We start from the raw sequence: 17892 nt of genomic DNA, 5'->3' as shown, positions 1-17892 counted from the left end.
GTGGCGCACGGCGGCTTCCTGCCCGGCCCGGCCCCGCCGTCCCCGCCCTTTGCCCAGCCCCGCGTTAATGATCCACCAGCCCCGGCAGCCAGCGGCGTGGTGGCAGCGGCAGCAGAGCCGGGGGTCCTTGGCACGGGCGGCTCGGGGGGGCTGGCAGCTCCTGCCCTCCTGCCCAGCCCCGGATAAGAGCGGCTGCGGGCAGCGCCCAGCGGGCAGAGCGGCCGCACCATGGCCACGCTGAACCTGCGCGCCCTCACCTCCTGGGTGGGCATCGCCCGCCTCCTCGCCGTGGTGCTGTGCTGCCTCTCCTTCAGCCTCGTGGCCTCCACCGGGCACTTCGGGGGTCCCTACGGGACGTGGTGCATGTTCACCTGGTGCTTCTGCTTCGCCGTGACGCTGCTGGTGCTGCTGCTGGAGCTGCTGGAGCTCTACCCGCTGCTGCCGCTCTCCTGGGATGACTTCACCTCGGCTTTCTCCATGCTGGCCGCTCTGATGGTCTTCACCTCCTCGGTGGTGTTCCCTGCCACGTTCATCAAGAGCCCCTGCAGCAGCAGCCAGTGTGCCCGGCAGGCCGTGGCCACCACCTCCTCCTGCCTCTGCTTCGTCGCCTACGCCCTCGAGGTGTCGCTGACCCGCGCCAAGCCCGGCGACATCAGCAGCTTCCTCTCCACCGTGCCCGGGCTCCTCAAGGTCTTTGAAGCCTACGTGGCTTGCCTGATCTTCTCCCTGCTGGAGACGGGTGAATACACTAGGCGATCTGGCCTGATGTGGTGCGTGGCTGTCTACTCCCTCTGCTTCATCTTCACCCTCCTCATCATCATCTTCACCATCGGCCGCTGCCTCACCTACATCCCCTGCCCGCTGGAGAAGGTGCTGGTGGGCTACAACGCGCTGGCCCTGCTGATGTACCTCACTGCCATGGTCGTGTGGCCCCTCTACAGCTTGGGGGGCCGGGGCCGCCCCGATTCCTGCGGCCCGGACTGCCCGTGGAACAAGAACCTGGGGATCACCTTCCTCACCATCTTCAACCTCATCGCCTACTTGGTGGACCTGGTCTACTCCACCAGGATGGTTTTCTTCAGGGCGCCTCCCTAAGGGCTCGGGGCGGGGCTGGGGGCGGTGGGACGCTGGGACGGTGCCGGCGGAGCTGAGGAAGGGGCCGGGTGCCTCGGAGAGCTCCTTGTGCCGGGGCAGAGAGCCAGGGCTGAGCCGGGGCTGAGCCGGGGGTGCGCTCAGCCCGGGGCCCCAGGGGCTGCACAGACAGGGGGGCTGGAGGGGCCACCAGGGGCTCCCGGAACCACGGAGCTTGAGGGGGCTTTGGGATTAAATTGGGTCATTTTTCACTTGTTTCTGCCTCCTCTTTCTTCCCCTTCCCAACCTGCTGCAGGATCCCTGCTGGGGGGTGAGAAACTGGGGGGCACCATTGGCACTGGGAGCGGTGGGTGACTTTGGGGGGCACCAGGCTCCAGAAAACCCTTCCTACTCCTTGTTGACTCGGCACTGGAGTGAAGCAGGGCATGACCAGGAAAAGCCCAGCCCGGATGCCTTTTTTTTGGCACCTGCACAGAGCCCTGCCAAACAGGTTCAGGAGGAATGCAGCTGTTGGGGGGGCTGAGAGCCCTCCAGTACTTGTCACCAGCATGGCCGGGTCCTTGTCACCACCACAGTCCCACAGTGGGAGCCCTGCTGGGTTTGGTCTCAGCCACGCAGGCTGGAGTCCTCCTTTGGGGAATGCTGTGGTGTTTCCTCCCTGGGGAAAATGGGGAGGGGGGTGGCTGCCACCACTGCCACCAGAGCTGGGGGTGCTGTCACACACCACGGGGACCGTGATACCACAGGCTGGTATGTGGGAAGGAGGCAGAGGTGCAGGCAGGCAGGGAAGGTGTTCCTGCGGGCAGAGCTCCTGGCACTGCCCTCCCGGATGTGGGATGGGTGCCCGTGGGGCACCCTGGCAGGTTTTGGGGCCACTGTCCCCACGCTGCTCCTTCTGCCACCGCTTGTCCTGGCCACAGCCTGCGGCCATCCCTGCTGCCTTGGGGCCGTGTCGGGGCCCCTCAGCACTGCCCTGGGGCTCACAGGGTGACACAAAGTGGGGTCCCCACCACCAGGAGGTGGCACAGACTGGCAGGTGGGACTTCTATGGCCACTGCAGTGCTGGTCCCAGCAGTGCCAGTGATGGCAGCACCACAGGGTGGCCTGGGGGGTCCCCTTTGCCCAATCCCTGTCCCCACACGCTGGCACTGATGGGCCATTCCGCTGCACCCCAGGCAGCTGGGCTGGAGATCATGGCAGAGTTTTGGGAGGAAATAACAGGAAAATGGCAGCGGTGAGGCACAGCAATGCCCGGGATGATGGAGATTAGCAGAGGAAGGAGGACGGGAGGCGCAGGGAGTGACAGAAGTGTCACTGCTGATGAGCTGTGCTGGTGGCCGTGGGTGGCACGTGGGCAGTGCCAGCACGTGGGGTGTGCTGAGGCTGGGGGGACAGGGCCAGCCTGGCAGCGGGGTGCAGGTGAGTGGCTGAGGGGCTTTGGGGGTGCCCGGGGGGTGCAGCCCAGGAGCCCCACGGGGGCATCTCTCAGCTGGGACACATGATGGTGCTGGGGGACCGGAGACCTGGTGGCTGCGGGAAGCCCCGGTGCCGGTTTGTGCCGTGCTGGGTGCCCCGGTGGCGGTCTCTGCCGTGCCAGAGGAACCCTGGGGCTGGAGGGTATCTCGGTGCCGTGCCACGGTGGCGTGGTGCCGGTGTCGCTGTCACTGCGGTGCCAATGCCGGTGCCGGTCCGGTCCAGGTGCGGTGCGATGCCGGTGTCGGTGCGGTACCGGTGTGGTGCTGGTGCCGGTGTCGGTGCGGTACCAGTGTGGTGCTGGTGCCGGTGTAGGTGCGGTGCCAGTGCGGTGCCGGTGCCGGTGTAGGTGCGGTGCCAGTGCGGTGCCGGTGCCGGTGTAGGTGCGGTGCCGCTGCCGGTGCGGTGCCGGTGTCGGTGCGGTACCGGTGCGGTACCAGTGCGGTGCTGGTTCCGGTGTAGGTGCGGTGCCGCTGCCGGTGCGGTGCCGGTGCGATGCGGTGCGGTGCCGGTGCGGTGCCGGTGCATTCCTCCCCCTAGGGGTCGGTGTGCCGCGGCGCGGGAGGCGGTGCGGGGGGCGGCTCGCTCCTGCGCACGGCCCGGGACGGCCGGGGCACGGCGGCGGCGGCGGCGGCGGCGGAGGGAGCGGGCACCGCCGCGGGCCGGTGAGTGCGGGCAGGGGGCTCGGCCCGGGGGGACGCGGCCGCGGGCAGCGCTGGGGAAGGGGCGGCCGAGCCCGGCCGGGGGGCTCCTCCTTTTGCAGCCGGCGGGGACCGGTCTGGGCTGCCGGGATGGGGAGGGGAATCCGTGCCCTGCAGCGTTCCGGTGAGTCCCCGGGCTGTCCCCTCCCGTTTGCCGCGGCGTTGGGGTTCCTGCAGCTGGCACCAGCACCCTGCCCTCTGCCCCGTCAGCAGGGTGTCCCCCAGGGATGCCCCTGTAGCCTCAAACGGCTTTGCGGCCCCAGGGACGCTCCTGTGTCCCCCGGTGCCCCTAAAGCTGCCCTTGTGTCCCGCTGTAACCCTGTACCCCAAGGATGTCCCTGTGTCCCCAGCTGGTAAAATCCCATATGAGCCCCCATCTGCCCTTCCAAGGCCTGACCCCCCATCCGGGGTGACTTTCAGGAGGGCCCACATCCCCTCCCTTCTCTGTGGGGCTGGGGGCACATCCAGGAGCCCCCCGAGCTGTCCTGATGCTCACTGTGAGTATCCCCAGCCCTGGCAGGGTGACAGCCTAGCAGTGTGACAGCCTGGCAGTGCCATGGTTGTGGCGGGTGCTGGGGGGCAGCCCCAGGGTGGTGCTGCCTGGGATGGGTGCTGGGGGAAGCCTCGGGGAAGGGGATCCAGGTCCTGCCCAGGGAAGGGATGTCCTCCATCAGGGGGGACACCTGAGTACCCCTCAGGACAGGGCAGTGTGGGTGCCCACAGCTGGGCCCCAGGAGCAGCGGGCAAGCCTGACCCCATCCTCATGTCCCTACAACCCTCCTGCCACACTGGCCACCACAGCCGGGTGGGGATGTGGCACCCCGAAGGGACAGCACCCTGTTTTGGGGGGACACGTGCGCTCCGAGGGGACGCGTTTGTGTGCCCGGCAGGGACGGGGTTAAGGCCGGGAGGGTTTTGGGGTGCCGGGGTGTCCCCAGCTGGGTACACCCAGGCTGCTCCTCGCACGGGTGACCTCACGCCACTGCCATGGCAACGCTCGTGAAGTCACGGCGAGCGGGGCGGCAGCTCCGAGCCGGGGAGCGGGGCCGGCAGCGCGGGAGGCAGCGCCGCGTCCCCCCCGCTCCCCGCCCGCCCCAGCATGAGCCGTGTCCCCGGCAGCGCCCACGCCTCCGCCTGAGCCCGCGCTGCCCGCCGTGCCCGTGGCACCCCGCCCGAGGTGCCACCATGCTGGTCAAGGAGTACCGCATCTGCATGCCGCTCACCACCGAGGAGGTGAGGGGGCCAGGGGGGTGGCTGCGGGGCTCACAGCCAGGGGATCGGTTCTGCCCTGGGAGGGACGCGGTGACCCCTGTGCTGTGCCCTCGTTGCACGGCTGGTGGCAGGGATGGGATGGGCTCGGGGTGTGCCGTGCCAGGGCCGAGCCGTGCTTTGGGCTGTGGGTGTGGGGACAGCCCGTCGTGGGCACGGTGGCCTCGGGGCACAGCGCCCCACGGCAGCACCGGGCACGGCAGGAGCGGGGGATGGATGCCCGTGGCACGGCAGGGACCATAAACTCCGTCCCTGCTCGGGCACGGAGCCTGGATGCTATCGGCAAAAAGCGCTGGCAGCACCCGTGGGCAAAGGTCTCTCCCTGGTGCCTGCTCTTTGGGGAGTGGTGCCCACCCTGGGCAGTGCCATCCCTCCTTGGAAGCACCTGGGGAAGGGTTTAATTCAGGCAGAGCGGGGTGGTAAAATCCTGCTGGTGATTGTGGTGGTGGATGGGATCTTCAGCAGAACAGTCCAACCCTTATTGCACAGCTGCACCCCCAAACACAGATCTACACCCTCATGGCTATATACCTGACACAGGGACATCCAGATACATCATATAGATAATATAACATAGACATTTCTCCCTGGCTTCCATCCCCAAACACACATCAACACCCTCATGGTTATACACCTGACACAGACACATCCAGATACATCATATAGACCATATCATACAGACATTTCTCCCTGGCTTTCATCCCCAAACACAGATCTACACCCTCATGGCTATATGCCTGACACAGGGACATCCAGATATACCATATAGATCGTATAATATAGACATTTCTCCCTGGCTTCCATCCCCAAACACACATCTACACCCTCATGGTCATGTACCTGACACAGACAGGTCCAGATACATCATATAGATAATAATCTATATCAAATATCATACAGATCTTTCTCCCTGGATCCCAGGTAGTTTGCTGAGCAGAAAACCTTCAGGAATTCTGCAAGGCACTGGGAGAGCACAGGGAGAGCAGGATCCAGCCCCTGCCTGGGAGCTGGGACAGCTCAGGGACACGGGAGGTCACACAGGGTGCCCCAGGAACCCCCTGCCCTCTGCACGGCTCAGGCTCTGCCACCCCTTGCTCCGTGCCTCAGTTTCCCCTCTGGGCAGCGTGGCTCAGCCCCCGGGCGGTGTCAGTGGGGCCGGGGGCGCTGAGGGCGGGCTCTGTGCCGGCAGTACCGCGTGGGGCAGCTCTACACCATCAGCAAGCACAGCCACCAGGAGAGCGAGAAGGGCGAGGGCGTGGAGGTGGTGAAGAACGAGCCCCACGAGGACCCCGTGCACGGCCCCGGGCAGTTCACGGAGAAGCGAGTGCACCTCTCCAGGTGAGCCTGGGACCGTGCTGGGGGCAGTGCAGGGGGGCATGGCAGGAGCATCCTCCAAAATCACTGGGGAATGTCTTCGCTGGGTCGTGGACAGGCAGATTCCCAGGGTTACCCCCATTATTTCCTGGGCTCCCTCCATCATTTCCCAGGGTGCCCTCATCTCCTGGGGTCCAGTGATCTTGGGGGGCTGCACTGATCCTGGGGGGCTGCACCCATCCCCCAGGCACCCACCCATCTTCAAGGGCTGTGTGTGTGTCTCCCAGTGGGATCCCCAAATCCTTGCGCCCATCTTTGGGGTGTGCATCCAATTTTGGGAGCTGCCTTTATCTCTCAGGCTGCACCCATCTCCTGGGGTGCTCTGATCTTGGGGGGCTGCACCCATCTTTGGGAGCTTTGGGTCGGCCCATCCTAGGGGTTCACCCCTCTCCAGGGGGCTGCCCTCTTCTCACGGGGTGCACCCACCCCAGGACATGCACCCACCTTGCAGGGGTGCACCCCTGGGTGCTGCTGGGTGCCTGATCTGGGCCTTGGCAGTGCCCTGGCCGCGGGGGTGTCACCGTGGGGCAGCAGCACTGTCCCCATGTCCCCTCAGCTCCTGCGGACACGGGCTGCTCCCCACCAGGAGCTGCTGGTGTGAGACAGGTTATTTTTAGCTGCAGCACTCACGATTCCCCTCTCGCCTGAAATTTATTTATAACCCCTGAAAATTAATCAAAACCCACCTCCCGAGCCCCCAGGGGGCCCGATCTTGCTTGGGGGCTGGGGGGGACAGGAGCACCTGGGGGGCTCAGCCCTGGGGAGGGCAAGGGGTCCTGGGGAAGGGTGAGGGTCCAGGATGGGGGGTGGGTGTTCCTTGGGGAGGGGTCAGGGTGTCTGGGGAGGAGCTGGGGAACCTGAGGGGCACTGGGGTGGAGATGAGGAGTTGGCACAGACCCCTGGGGGTCCTGGAGTACAGGTGAAGGTGCTGGGGAGGTGGCAGGGGTCTCTGGTGGGGGAAGGCTGGGGCACTGGGGAGGGTCCTGGGGAGGTCACAGGGGTCCCTGAGGATGCTGTGAGGGGCAGGTGATGATCCAGGGGTGTCAAGGAGGGTCCTGGAGAGGTGACAGGGCTCCCTGGGGATGTTCTGAGGTGCAGGTGAGTGTCCCTGGAGACATCCTAGAGTGGAGGTGAGGGTGTATGGTGAGGAGCTGGGGCAGGGGTGAGGGTCCTGGGGAGGTGACAGGGGTCCCTGGGGGTGTCCTGAGGTGCACATGACAGTGTTGGAATACAGATGGAGGTGCTGGGGAGGTGGGAGTGGCTCCTGGGAGAGGTGCTGGGATGCAGATGAGGGTCCTGAGGTGCAGGTGAGAGTCTCTGGGGTCGAGGTGAGGGTGCCAGGTAGCAGGTGGGGTTCCTGGGGTGGGAATGGGGATCCCAGAGCCAGGCTGTGCTTGGCAGTGCAGGGCTGGGTGGCACCAGCCGTGTCCTGTTCTGAGGGGGTCTCCTGACATGGTGCCCACAGCAAACTGCCAAGCTGGGCACGGGCAGTGACCCCCCGCATCTTCTACATCACCGAGAAGGCCTGGAACTACTACCCCTACACCATCACAGGTGAGCCTGGCAGGGCATGGGATGGGCACCCTGGGCACCCTGTCCCTGCCCACTGGGTGGGGGCTGCAGGAGCTGCCCCCGGTCTCACTGTTCCCTCTCTCCCCTGTGATATCACCCGGTGATGCCACCCTGTGATGCCAATGTGCCACGGTGTCCCTGCAGAGTACACGGTAAGGGGCTGGCATGGGATGACCTGTGTCCCCCCCAGTAGGTGGCTGGGCAGGGGGCACTGGGGGGGCATTTTTGGGGGTGGGTGTCCTTTGGGATGGACATCGTTTAGGAGTGGGTGTCCATCAGGGTGAGTGTCACCATGGGGGTGGCCCTTGGGTGGATGTCCTTAGGGCTGGGCACCCCTCAGGGTGGGTGTCCCTTGGGGCTCAGATTTCCTTGGAAATGGGAATCCCCTGGAGAGAGGGGCCTTGTGGCTGGGTGTTCCTTGAGGATGAGCATCCTTGGAGGTGGGTGTCCCTCAGGCCTGGGTGGTCCCTCAGGATCGGTGTCCCTGGACTGCACATCTTTTGGGTGTGGGGTGTCCCTCGGGGTGGGGTGTCCCTGGGAGTGGTGTCCCTCGGGGCACAGCTGACAGCCACTCCCTGCAGTGCTCCTTCCTGCCCAAGTTCTCCATCTACATCGAGACCAAGTACGAGGACAACTGCGGGGACAGCGAGAATGTGAGTGAGCAGCGCAGCTGAGAACTGCCAAACTCATCACCTCATGACTTGTGGCCCGTGTCACTCATCCTCCCTCCCCTCCCCAGATCTTCCACAGTGACAAAATCCTTGGTGACCACGAGGTCTCTTTCCTGGACATCGCCTTCGATGAGATCCCTGAGCGCTACTACCGCAGCCTGGAGGTACCAGGGCTGGGGACCAGGGAGCTCCTTGAGCCACTCCCTTGTCTCCTGTCCCGAGAGAGGGAACTCACGACCCTGATGTTCCCCATCCCCCCAGGACCCCCGTTTCTTCAGCTCGGCCAAGACGGGCCGGGGGCCGCTGCGGGAGGGCTGGCGCCAGCACACCAAGCCCATCATGTGCTCCTACAAACTGGTGAGCGTCAAGTTCGAGGTGTGGGGGCTGCAGACACGCGTGGAGCAGTTCGTGCACAAGGTGAGGGGGGCCAAGGGGGGCTGGGGGGCATTGGGGGGGCAGTGACAGGGTGCTGACCCCCATGGGGTTGCAGGTGATCCGGGACATCCTGCTGATCGGGCACCGGCAGGCTTTCGCCTGGGTGGACGAGTGGTGCGGTGAGTCCGAGGGGGCACACGGTGGGGAGGGGGCACACAGTGCCCATGGAGGTAGGGGCTGCAGGGCAGACTGCTGATGCCACTGACCCCACCACAGCTCCTGCTCCTCCTCTGCCTGTGCTGCTGCCTGCACTGCCTGTGCTGCCTATGCTGCCTGCACTGCCTGCATTCCCTGCACTGCCTGCATTCCCTGCACTGCCTGCACTGCCTGTGCTTCCAGCTCACCCCTGCCTGCACACGCCCCCCTGCACCCCTTGGGGAGGATGGGCAGAGGGGTCCCAGCACCCTGCCTGTGCTGCCTGCACCCCCATTCTGGCAGGGACACGCGCTGCCACGTGTGGGCACGGGGACGGGAGCCCCGGGTTTGGTGACATCTGGCAGTGGGTGCCAGGCCATCCCGGTGAGTGGCTCTCTGCCTTCCAGACATGTCCCTGGAAGAGGTCCGGGCCTTCGAGACTCAGATGCAAGTGGCCACAAACCAAAAGCTGGGGAGCCAGCACCCCTAAGCCCCTCTGCCTGCCGGGGACAGACACCCCGGAGCCCGCCTCGCTGCCTGGGGGTGGGTGCAGGCAGGGGGGCTTGTGCCCCCCCGCACCCCGCGGTGGAGTGTGCCCCCTTCCCAGCTGCCCTCCCTGCGTGTCCCCTGCCTGCGCTGCCTGTGTCACCTGCCCATCCCTTCCCGCCTGCTGTCTGGGCTGGCGCTGGAGCTGGGGAGCTGGCTGCACTGCCCAGCATCCCCTTCCCTGCCCGTCCCCCTGTCCCCTCCTGTCCCCCAGCTCGGTGGGGAGGCGCAGGCTGCCCGGGATGAGGGGTGCCGGAGGCGGCCGTGCCGAGCGGCCCCAAGCGCGGCTGTGCTCGGCAGGGATGACCATGGAGGAGGTGCGGCGCTACGAGCAGGAGACGCAGGAGGCCACCAACGAGCTCATCGGCCTGGTGCCACCGGCCATCTCGGTCAGCGAGGTAGGGCAGCCCACGGCCACGCACTCGGCCCCTGCCAGCGCCCCCTCCACCCCCCTCAGCGACGAGGCCCCCGAGTTCCTGGCTCCCCCCAAGACTCGCCCAAGGAAGAAGTCGGCTCCGGAGACCCTGACGCTGCCCGCGCTGCGGGAACGCGCTGGCGCCGAGTGACGCCGGCAGTGCCGCTCCGTGCCGGACTGTGCCAGCTCTGCCGCCCAGGTGCAGAGCCCAGGGAGGGACCCGGAGCCGCTGCCAGGGCGCTGGCAGCCCTGGGGTGTGCTGGCCTCCCTGAGCCACCGTGGGTGCCCACTCGGGTCAGTGCCAGCACTGCCACGCCAGACCCACTGGCTGCACCAGGAGCGGACGCCAGGCCAGTGCGGGCCCCCGGCAGCGTCGGGCGATGCCGCGGGAGCTGCTTCCCTCGACTCCACCCGCCCCGGTGTCCTCAAGGGCCACCGAGGCTGGCAAGCAGTGGGGAGGTGAGAGCTGGTGCCCATTTGCCGTGGCCGGGCTGGTGGCCGGTGCCAGGCTGGAGCAGTGCCCTGCAGGGTAGGCACCAGCATGGAGGCACAGTGAGGGTGACAGTGACAGTGACAGCCACGACTGGGGCTCCCCACTGGACCCCAAGGGGTCCCCGACCCCATGCACGGCTGGTCCCATAGTCAGGGTCCCCTTTGCTGTCCCTCCAGAGGCCGTGGCTGCTCGAGGGGGCTGGGGTGGGCTCAGCCCCTCGTTTTCTTTAGGGAAACAAAGGCCTTTTTGGAAATAAAGCTCGAGACACGGCAGCTGGTTGCTGGTAGTGATTTATTTGGTGCTGGGGAAGGGTGCCATGCCTGTGCTGGGGTGCTGCATCCCCCAGGCCTCTACGTGTGCAGTGAGGGATTTCTGGATGGCTGATCCCAGGATGTGGAGGGTCCTGGACGGGCAGCGAGGCTCTGGGGGTCAGGTGGTCAGGGCAGGCAGGAATCAGCCCAGCCCTGGGGCAATGCCCCCAGCCACAGCAGCAGCACTGGGCTCTCCTCCCTGCCAGCCATCATCATCCTCCAGCTCCTCAGCCCCTGGCACAGCCTCTGCTCCCAGCAGGGCGATGTAGTGGGAGCTGCAGTAGACGGGGGGTTTGTTGGGGCTCGAGTAGACCTGCTCGGGCCGCAGGGAGGCAAAGGGGTTGCTGGCATAACCCACAATGTGCATCTCCAGCTCCACCAGGATCTGCAGGGAGGCCTTCAGCTCCTGCTCACTGCCAGAAGAGAGGACAGGCACGGTGAGTGGGTGTCTGTGCCGGCTCAGCGGGCTGCGGGTGGGCTGTGCTCACCTGTACACGGTGAAGAGCACGGGCAGGCGATAGTCCCGCAGCAGCAGCAGGGTGGGCAGCCAGCCCGCCAGCAGGTCTGGGCAGGCATGGAAACCTGTGGGGACACAGCCATGAGGATTCCACCCCTTTCCCATCCCATCCTGACCCCCGGGAAAGCCGGCTCCAACTGCATCCACTCTGTGCTGGACACCCCAAGCATGCAGTGAGTTTGGCAGCCCTCAGCAAGGTGGGGTCTGGCTTCTCTCAGCAAGGTGAGGCACCCCAAACTCTGTGTCCTGGGCTAAGCCACAGCACTGAGACTTGAAGGGAAGGATCCATTTCACCTGCAGGTGGGTGACACAGGCAGGACAGAGTGCCTGGTGGGAAGACAAGGCAGCCATGTCCCAGGGGGTCCCCCCAGCTCACTGTTGTGCCTTGGTGCAAAGCCCTGAGCATGTCCCAGGCCAGCTTCAGGCCCAGCCACAGGTGCTGCCAGGGTGCTCAGTGTGGTCCCTGAGCCCATGTGCCCTGTGGATGTCCCTATCCCTGCAGTGGGGTGTGAGGGTCCGACCCCTCCATGGCACAGGCACTCACCTGGGTGAAAGCCCACCACCAGGTCAGGAGGGGCAGCCAGTTTGGTCTCCACGTGGCTTTCCCAGAAGTCGTGGTAGAGCCCCTTGTAGCTGCTGAGATAGACTTTTCCCCGGGGCGCCAGCGTGGTCAGGGGTGGCCTCATGATGGGTCCGTCCACCACGTCCACGCCCACCATGACCATCTCCACGCCCTGGTGCCCCGGGAACATGCGCGTCAGCTCGTCGTAGTCCGTCGGGCGCGTGTTGAGGGTCTCCACGTGGGAAGCCCCCACCACGTGCACGGTGAGGGGCCTGGTGAGGGGGTCGATGCCGAAGAGCCGCAGTCCCAGGCCAATGGTGAGCGGCCGCGAGTGGAAGTCGGTGACCAGGCGCCGGATGGATTCCCGCAGCTCCGCGTCCTCCGGCCGCGGCTTCCCGGCGTTGGCCCACAGCAGGGTCATGTAGCGCCCGGCCACGATGGCACCCAGCTTCTCCTCCAGCTGCTCCTGCATGGAGAACCAGTCCTCCCAGCCCTTCACGTCCCGGGCAGGTTTTGTCCAGGTGTCCGTGGGAAAGGGGATGTCTCCTGCGGGGTCAGGACGGTACAGCGGTGGTGCCACAGCCCAGGCTGCCTGTCCCACTTGTGCTGTGGGAGAATGGACACCACATCCCACCACAGAACCTGTGCAGTCCGGGATGGGGATCCGAGGGGGACACATGCCTCACCTGTGAAGATGAGCCACTCCACCAGCCGGTCCAGTGCCACCAGCTTCAGCTTCTTGCAGAACTTCTTGTGCAGCGGCCAGTTGGCACGCTGGCACGCCACACCACAGTAGTACACATTTTGGCACCTGGGCACACAGGCAGAATGCCCAGCCATGGGGAGGGAGGGCACGATCCAGCCCACCCAGCCTGGTTCCCTGCCACCCCCTCTCAGAGCTATGTCACTGTTCCTAGGGGTGCCCAGTGGCTGGAGGTGGGCACTGGGGTCAGACACCGCTCACTTCACCCCAGCCAGCAGGCTGGAAGTGAGGGATGGGTCCATCCCTGTGCCACCAGACCATCTCCCCACCATACCTCTTGCAACGCCGGAGGCTCTTGGGGTCCGGGAGGGCATCAGGGAGCTTCTTGCACTCAACACAAAACTTGAAGGTGTCTTCCATCTTCTGGAACATGTCAAAATACGTCCGGATGCCAAAATCGCTGCCGCTCTTCCTCCCATCCATGGCAGATCTGCAGAGGGTGAGCAGAATCCAGCCGGCTGCCACAAAGGTGGGGCTCATATCCTCTGAGGCTGCCAAGTCTTTTAGCTCCAGGCAGGAGCATCCTGGCCTGGGTGGGGACAGGGAGCCAGGCACTCTGGAGGGGTCCACCCAGGAGCCCATCAGAGCTCCCGGTGGGCTGAGCCGGAAGGGTGGGATGAGCCATGGGAGCTGCTCCAGCTGCTGGGGGCCACAGGGGATGCTCTTCCCGGGGAAGGGGGTGGGGAACAGGCACCCATGGGTGCTCACTCACTTGTAGTCCTCATAGCTCTTCATGTTGAGCTTCTGCAGGATGACGTGGGACAGCCCCGGCACGTTGCGGTCCATGGCCTGGAAGCCCAGCGAGTCCACGTCTGGAGCCCTCGCCGCTGGCTCCTCCGGGGCCTTCTTGGAGCGGCCGGTTGTAGGGGCAGCGCCTGCGTTTGGCTGGGCCGGGGCGGCTGCAAGAGAGAGAGGTGCGGGCGAGGAGGCCGCTCCGGCGGTCCCGGGGTGCTGCCGGGGTCCCCCGCGCCGCCCGTGGCCCCCACGGCGCCTCCCGCCCGCCATCCCGCTACTGTCCCGGCAGGAGATCCCGGGCAGTCCCGGCGCCCGCCCCGTCCCGTCCCGCGGCGGGGCTCAAATGTCAGCCCCCGGGAGCCGGCGGTGCAGACGGCCGTGGCCCCTCGGAATCAGATAGCGGAGCTATTCTGGGCATCCCCTCCCCGGGAACGGGCCAACCCGCTCCGGGGGTCCGGCTCCCGCCCCAAAAGCCGCGCTGGTGGCAGTGGCGTGCCCCAAAACCCTGTAGCAAACACTGTAAACCTTCGGGGGGCTGCCCAAACCCCTGGGACCCGTCTGTGACCGTAGGGACACAAAGTCATTGCCCCACACCCTCGCCATAGCGACCCCACCCCAGCCTGGCCCGTCCCAGCGCCTCAGGGCTCCCAGCGGGGTGTGAGGGAGTGCCTGGGTGGGCACCACAGCCTGTGCCAGCCGGGGCGAGACCAGCAGTGGGCTCTGGGATGCAGAGCCGAGCACACCAGGCTGCAAAGGGGGACATGGTGGCCGGAGGGCACCGCCCGCTCACACAGGACGGCTCGGGGGGCCCCGGCCACACCGGGGGCTGGTGAGGGCTGCCCACACCCATCATGGCGGCGGCCGCGGCCTCACGGGCACGCCCCCAACACGCGGGGCTGGGCCGGGGTCCCGCGAGGTTTCGGGGGCCTGCGGGAGCCGCCGCGTCGCTGTGGTGACGGGACGCGAGCCCTCCGCCGAGTCGGGCAGGCCGCAGGTTCGAGCCCCGGCGCCGCACGGTGCCCCAGCTGGCTCCCGGTGAGGGGCTGCAGGATCCCCCCGGGGCGGGAGGGCCTCCAGAGCTGTGGGTGAGGGGCTGCAAGACCATTCTGGGGCAGGAGAGCTTAGAGCTTCCAGGCCCGTGGGTGAGGAGCTCTCGAGCCAGCAGAGCGCCTAGGCCCGGGGCTCGGGGGCTGTAGGTGCACCTCAGGCCGGGAAAACCCCCGGGACCGTCGGTGAGGGGCTGCAGGACCGTTCTGGGTTCAGGAGAACCGCCAGGCCCATGGCTGAGGGGCTGCAGGACCCACCAGGGTGAGAGGAGCCCCGAGCCCATCAACGCTGCCCTGAGGGAGCTGCCAGGCTGTGGGGGTGTGAGGCAAGGGGGCCGTGGGGAGCCCTGAGGGAATCCTGAGGGTTTCACAAACCTGAGGAGCAGAAGGACCCAGGTCCCCACAGCATTAGAGCCGTGAGGGGTGGCCGCCAGCCTTTGGCCCATGGGGTCACCGTTAACGTAAAAAGGGAGTAAAAGAGAGCCAGGGATGTACTGGGAGCCGAGAGCAGCCTGGCACAACAAACCTTTCTTGGGAGCAGCAGCTGGGTGAAGCTTACAGAGATGGATAATTTTCACATTACATTTTTCCCAGTCCTCCCCCTGCACCTCGTGAGAGATTCGTCACTGCCAAAGCCCTGCACATTCAATGGTGTTTTGACAGCCAAGCCCTGAATAGCGCTTGCAGCCCGCACTGCTGTGTCCTGCAGAGGTATCTGGGAGAGGAATGGAGCAGTTTCATGTTTCTTTCCTCATTCTTTCTCCTGCAGAGCTGAGGAGGTCCCTGCGGGGCTGACTGGTGGGAAGGAGCCTGCTGCTGAAAGCTCTTCCCAGTATGTCACAGCCAATACCAGTACAGATCACGGTCGTGAGTGCACAGGACCTGGTAAAGTTCTGAAAATATCTCTACTCATTTAATAAACAAGGCCAGAGCAATTCTGCGTGCACAGGGATCCCCTCTGAGAGCAGGCAGGGGGTGATAAGGCTAAAGGAAGGAGTGGTGGGAGTATCAGAGGTTCAGCAATGCCACACTGTGGCTTCCTCCTCCCTGCTGAGAAGTTCACACAGAGGAAAAATCTTATGAGGCACATAAATTGGGGAGCACACTTCCCTAGCAGCTGGCCAGAGATACTGGGGTGAAATGTACCTCTCTGCCTCCTCTAACTATATGGAAATGCAGGTTTTTTAAACAGAACACAGCAAAAATGTGATCAGTGAGACAAAAACCTGTGGAAGGACCTCACCTTGGGTGTAAAGCCAGATTTTCATCTCAGCTCCAGCTGTTTAAATCATATTGAAAGCAATAGGGTGGCTCTGGTTCTAAAAAGGCAGTGGATCCAGTTCAAGGCTATGAGCTGATGCCAATCAAACCACCACTGCTGTGATTTCCATGTGATGCACCTGGCTGTCCCTAAAGTCTTCCAGAGGAACTGGCATTTGGGAGGGAATGTGGAGGAGAAGCTCAGCTCCTGCTGCAAGCAGAAAAAAATGCAAATCCCTGCTTCTGCTCCAGCAGCAGACAGAAAAAGCAATCCAAAAGCACCTGCTTGAGGCTTTCACATTGTAGTATTGAAGTACCTCTTACACTGATGGATTCAGCAAACAGCAGCTTAGGTGAGATATGAGGTGAGAGGAGGATAAACAATGCTGGGGAGAACAGGCTGCTGGATTGATTGCATCTGGAATGTTGCTTTGTGCTTCTGATTGCTCCACCGTGAGAAAGGGCTGTACAAGGGAGGGGGGGGTTACAAAAGGGCAATAATCACAGCAACAGGATGAAAAAAAACCCGGCTGTAAGAATGTGGAATCCACTTCTGGCTATAAGTGTGGAATCTGCTTAATTAGAGGCAATGTAGAGAAGGATGAGAGAGGAGTCTGGGATAATTAATGGTACAGGGAAAGGTTAATTGGATTCTTCTCTTTAGCCATTCATGGGATGTATGCTCAAGGAGACAGTGAGAAGGGCTGAAAATTAAAACCAAGTGAAAGAGATCTCTTTTTGTACAAGAACCAGCATGGAGCTAATTACCCCAGTGACAGGGAGAGAGGGAGCTGAGGGCGGGTTAGGCATCCCTGTGGCCCAGCACTAAGGAAAAGCTGGGTTTGGGTACAATGGCCCTTGTGTTCAGCCACTTCTCTGTGGATTGAGAGCTAAACTGTGTTTCTGCTGCAGGGAGCCCTTTGGTACCTGCTGCCCAGCCCTTCCTGTGCTGTGGGGGTGCCCAGTGCTGCCGCTGTGGGTCCCCAGTGCCATGTGCTGTGCCCTCACTGTCCCTCTCCAGCCCTGTTTAAGCCCCTCTGTTTAGACATTTGAAATTCAAAGTAAAATCTGAATCTCCTCATCTCTGATTAAAGCAAGTGGTATGAAGGTGGTGTAACAACAAATTGCAAAGCTCCCTAAGAGCTTGCTGGAGCCCTTCCTTTGATTTCACAGAATCATGTAGGTTGGAAAAGGCTTCTGAGACCATCAAGTCCAACCTTTAACTCAGCACTGCCAAGGACACCACTAAAGCATCTTCCCAAGTGCCACATGCATGTCTTTTGAACACATGTAGGGTTGGGAACTCCCCCACTTCCCTGAGGAACCTGTGCCAGTGCCTGACCACCCTTACAGTGAATAAATTTTCCCTAATTATCCCACCTAAATCTCCCCTGGCACAACTCAAGGGTCTTTTCTCTTGTCCATTTCAGGACATTTTGCACCACACGACATCCACAGGTGTCCTGTGAGCTCATCCCTGTAGCTCAGGAGCTGCTTTCTTAGGAGACAGCAAAGGTCTCAAGCTTCCTGGAAGTACAAAAATATCAGTGGAGTATTTTGGCATTTGTTTTAGATGTGTCTTTCCTGAGGTGAAGCCTGAACCTCTCTATCTCCCTTGCCACAGCTCCTGATAATCTTTGGGGCATCACAGCATGGTGAAAGAGGAAATTTCCCTCCTGCTGCCAGAGGAACTCTGATGCTGGGATGCTGCTGCAGAGCCAGCTGCTCTCTGAGCTCTCTTTTTTTTTTGACAGAAAACTCTCAAAAGCAGCTTGGCTTATACGCTGGTGCGTGTGGAGTACAATGGAGCAGTGCTGGGAGACTCCTCCAAGACTCACGTGCTGCCAGATGGCACAGCAGAGTACGACTTCAGCAGCAGCTTTGAGTACAGCCCCGAGGGGCCCAACTCCTTGGACATCCTGGTGCAGAAACCAGTGCTATGTAAGTAGCTGCTGCCAGATGTCCCACCTTGGAGCTGGGTGCTGTGGCTGCAGGAGTCACTGGTTCAGGAATAGCACTTCAGCAGCAGTGGTGGGAGGCTCTCAGCACTTCTTGTCCATCTCTGCCAGCTGGAAGAATCCCCTTTCATGTTGGCCCGTGCTCCTTTGGCTTTGCTGTGCTTGTCAGCCTTGGGAGGTGAAGAGGAGCTCGTGCCAGAGCTCGCACAGACCTTCCTTGGTGCCTGACCTGCTGCTCCAAGGAATTCTGCCAGCTCCTCTCTTTTTATCTCCCTAGTGACACTGCTAGAAGTGACATCAAAGGACAAGAAAAAACCAGACAAAATCACTCCTCTTGCCCAAGCTGTGGTGGACCTTCTGCCTCTGCTGCAAGGTACAGCATTGAGTTTTACAGCCTCCATGACCACACTCCTTGCTCCCTGGCACTTTCTGATCTCTGCTTATGGACCCCTGACTACAGTTATCTCCTTTGGACAAAGTAACCTTCATAGCTCTGCAAAATCTGACCCAGGGGGAGAGAGAGTAGCTCAGCATTCAGAATTTATTCTGAATGAAATCAAAATT

At 63.1% G+C, this 17892-nt stretch overlaps 3 protein-coding genes across 3 annotated transcripts; 2 read left to right on the top strand and 1 right to left on the bottom strand.

The window, feature by feature from the left end:
• The first annotated feature begins 161 nt into the window (after positions 1 to 161).
• LOC131565417 (myeloid-associated differentiation marker homolog) lies at positions 162 to 1095 on the top strand. The gene has a single exon (XM_058816286.1). The coding sequence runs from the start codon at positions 229 to 231 to the stop codon at positions 1093 to 1095; it is 867 nt and encodes a 288-aa protein (XP_058672269.1). The 5' UTR covers positions 162 to 228.
• A 2082-nt stretch (positions 1096 to 3177) lies between these two features.
• LOC131565314 (cytoplasmic phosphatidylinositol transfer protein 1-like) lies at positions 3178 to 10427 on the top strand. Its single transcript, XM_058816138.1, has 10 exons — positions 3178 to 3230; positions 4386 to 4499; positions 5725 to 5873; positions 7375 to 7463; positions 7626 to 7633; positions 8063 to 8134; positions 8221 to 8316; positions 8414 to 8569; positions 8643 to 8706; positions 9569 to 10427. The coding sequence occupies exons 2-10, from the start codon at positions 4452 to 4454 to the stop codon at positions 9832 to 9834; spliced, it is 948 nt and encodes a 315-aa protein (XP_058672121.1). The 5' UTR covers positions 3178 to 3230; positions 4386 to 4451; the 3' UTR covers positions 9835 to 10427.
• Positions 10428 to 10463: 36 nt separating this feature from the next.
• MSS51 (MSS51 mitochondrial translational activator) lies at positions 10464 to 13379 on the bottom strand. The gene is made up of 6 exons (XM_058816118.1): positions 13042 to 13379; positions 12604 to 12759; positions 12253 to 12377; positions 11549 to 12112; positions 10976 to 11069; positions 10464 to 10900 (listed from the first exon to the last, which is right to left on the bottom strand). Exons 1-6 carry the CDS (start codon positions 13332 to 13334, stop codon positions 10630 to 10632), a joined length of 1503 nt encoding a protein of 500 aa, XP_058672101.1. The 5' UTR covers positions 13335 to 13379; the 3' UTR covers positions 10464 to 10629.
• Between the last annotated feature and the right edge of the window lie 4513 nt (positions 13380 to 17892).

The sequence above is a fragment of the Ammospiza caudacuta genome, chromosome 17 (assembly GCF_027887145.1).
Source record: "Ammospiza caudacuta isolate bAmmCau1 chromosome 17, bAmmCau1.pri, whole genome shotgun sequence".
Taxonomy (NCBI): Eukaryota; Metazoa; Chordata; class Aves; order Passeriformes; family Passerellidae; genus Ammospiza; species Ammospiza caudacuta.
The sequence above is the reverse complement of the archived record's forward strand: the minus strand, read 5'-3'. Positions and strand labels throughout refer to the sequence as shown.

Excerpts from the sequence above, each read along its gene's own strand:
- LOC131565417 (XM_058816286.1), top strand. The coding sequence starts at position 229 with ATGGCCACGCTGAACCTGCGCGCCCTCACCTCCTGGGTGGGCATCGCC.
- LOC131565314 (XM_058816138.1), top strand. The coding sequence starts at position 4,452 with ATGCTGGTCAAGGAGTACCGCATCTGCATGCCGCTCACCACCGAGGAG. Across the intron at positions 4,500-5,724 it reads TGCCGCTCACCACCGAGGAG|TACCGCGTGGGGCAGCTCTA; the intron begins GTGAGGGGGCCA and ends CTGTGCCGGCAG. Across the intron at positions 8,317-8,413 it reads GCTACTACCGCAGCCTGGAG|GACCCCCGTTTCTTCAGCTC; the intron begins GTACCAGGGCTG and ends CCATCCCCCCAG.
- MSS51 (XM_058816118.1), bottom strand. The coding sequence starts at position 13,334 with ATGGCGGGCGGGAGGCGCCGTGGGGGCCACGGGCGGCGCGGGGGACCC. Across the intron at positions 12,760-13,041 it reads AAGAGCTATGAGGACTACAA|ATCTGCCATGGATGGGAGGA; the intron begins GTGAGTGAGCAC and ends CACCCTCTGCAG. Across the intron at positions 12,378-12,603 it reads AGCCTCCGGCGTTGCAAGAG|GTGCCAAAATGTGTACTACT; the intron begins GTATGGTGGGGA and ends CTGTGTGCCCAG.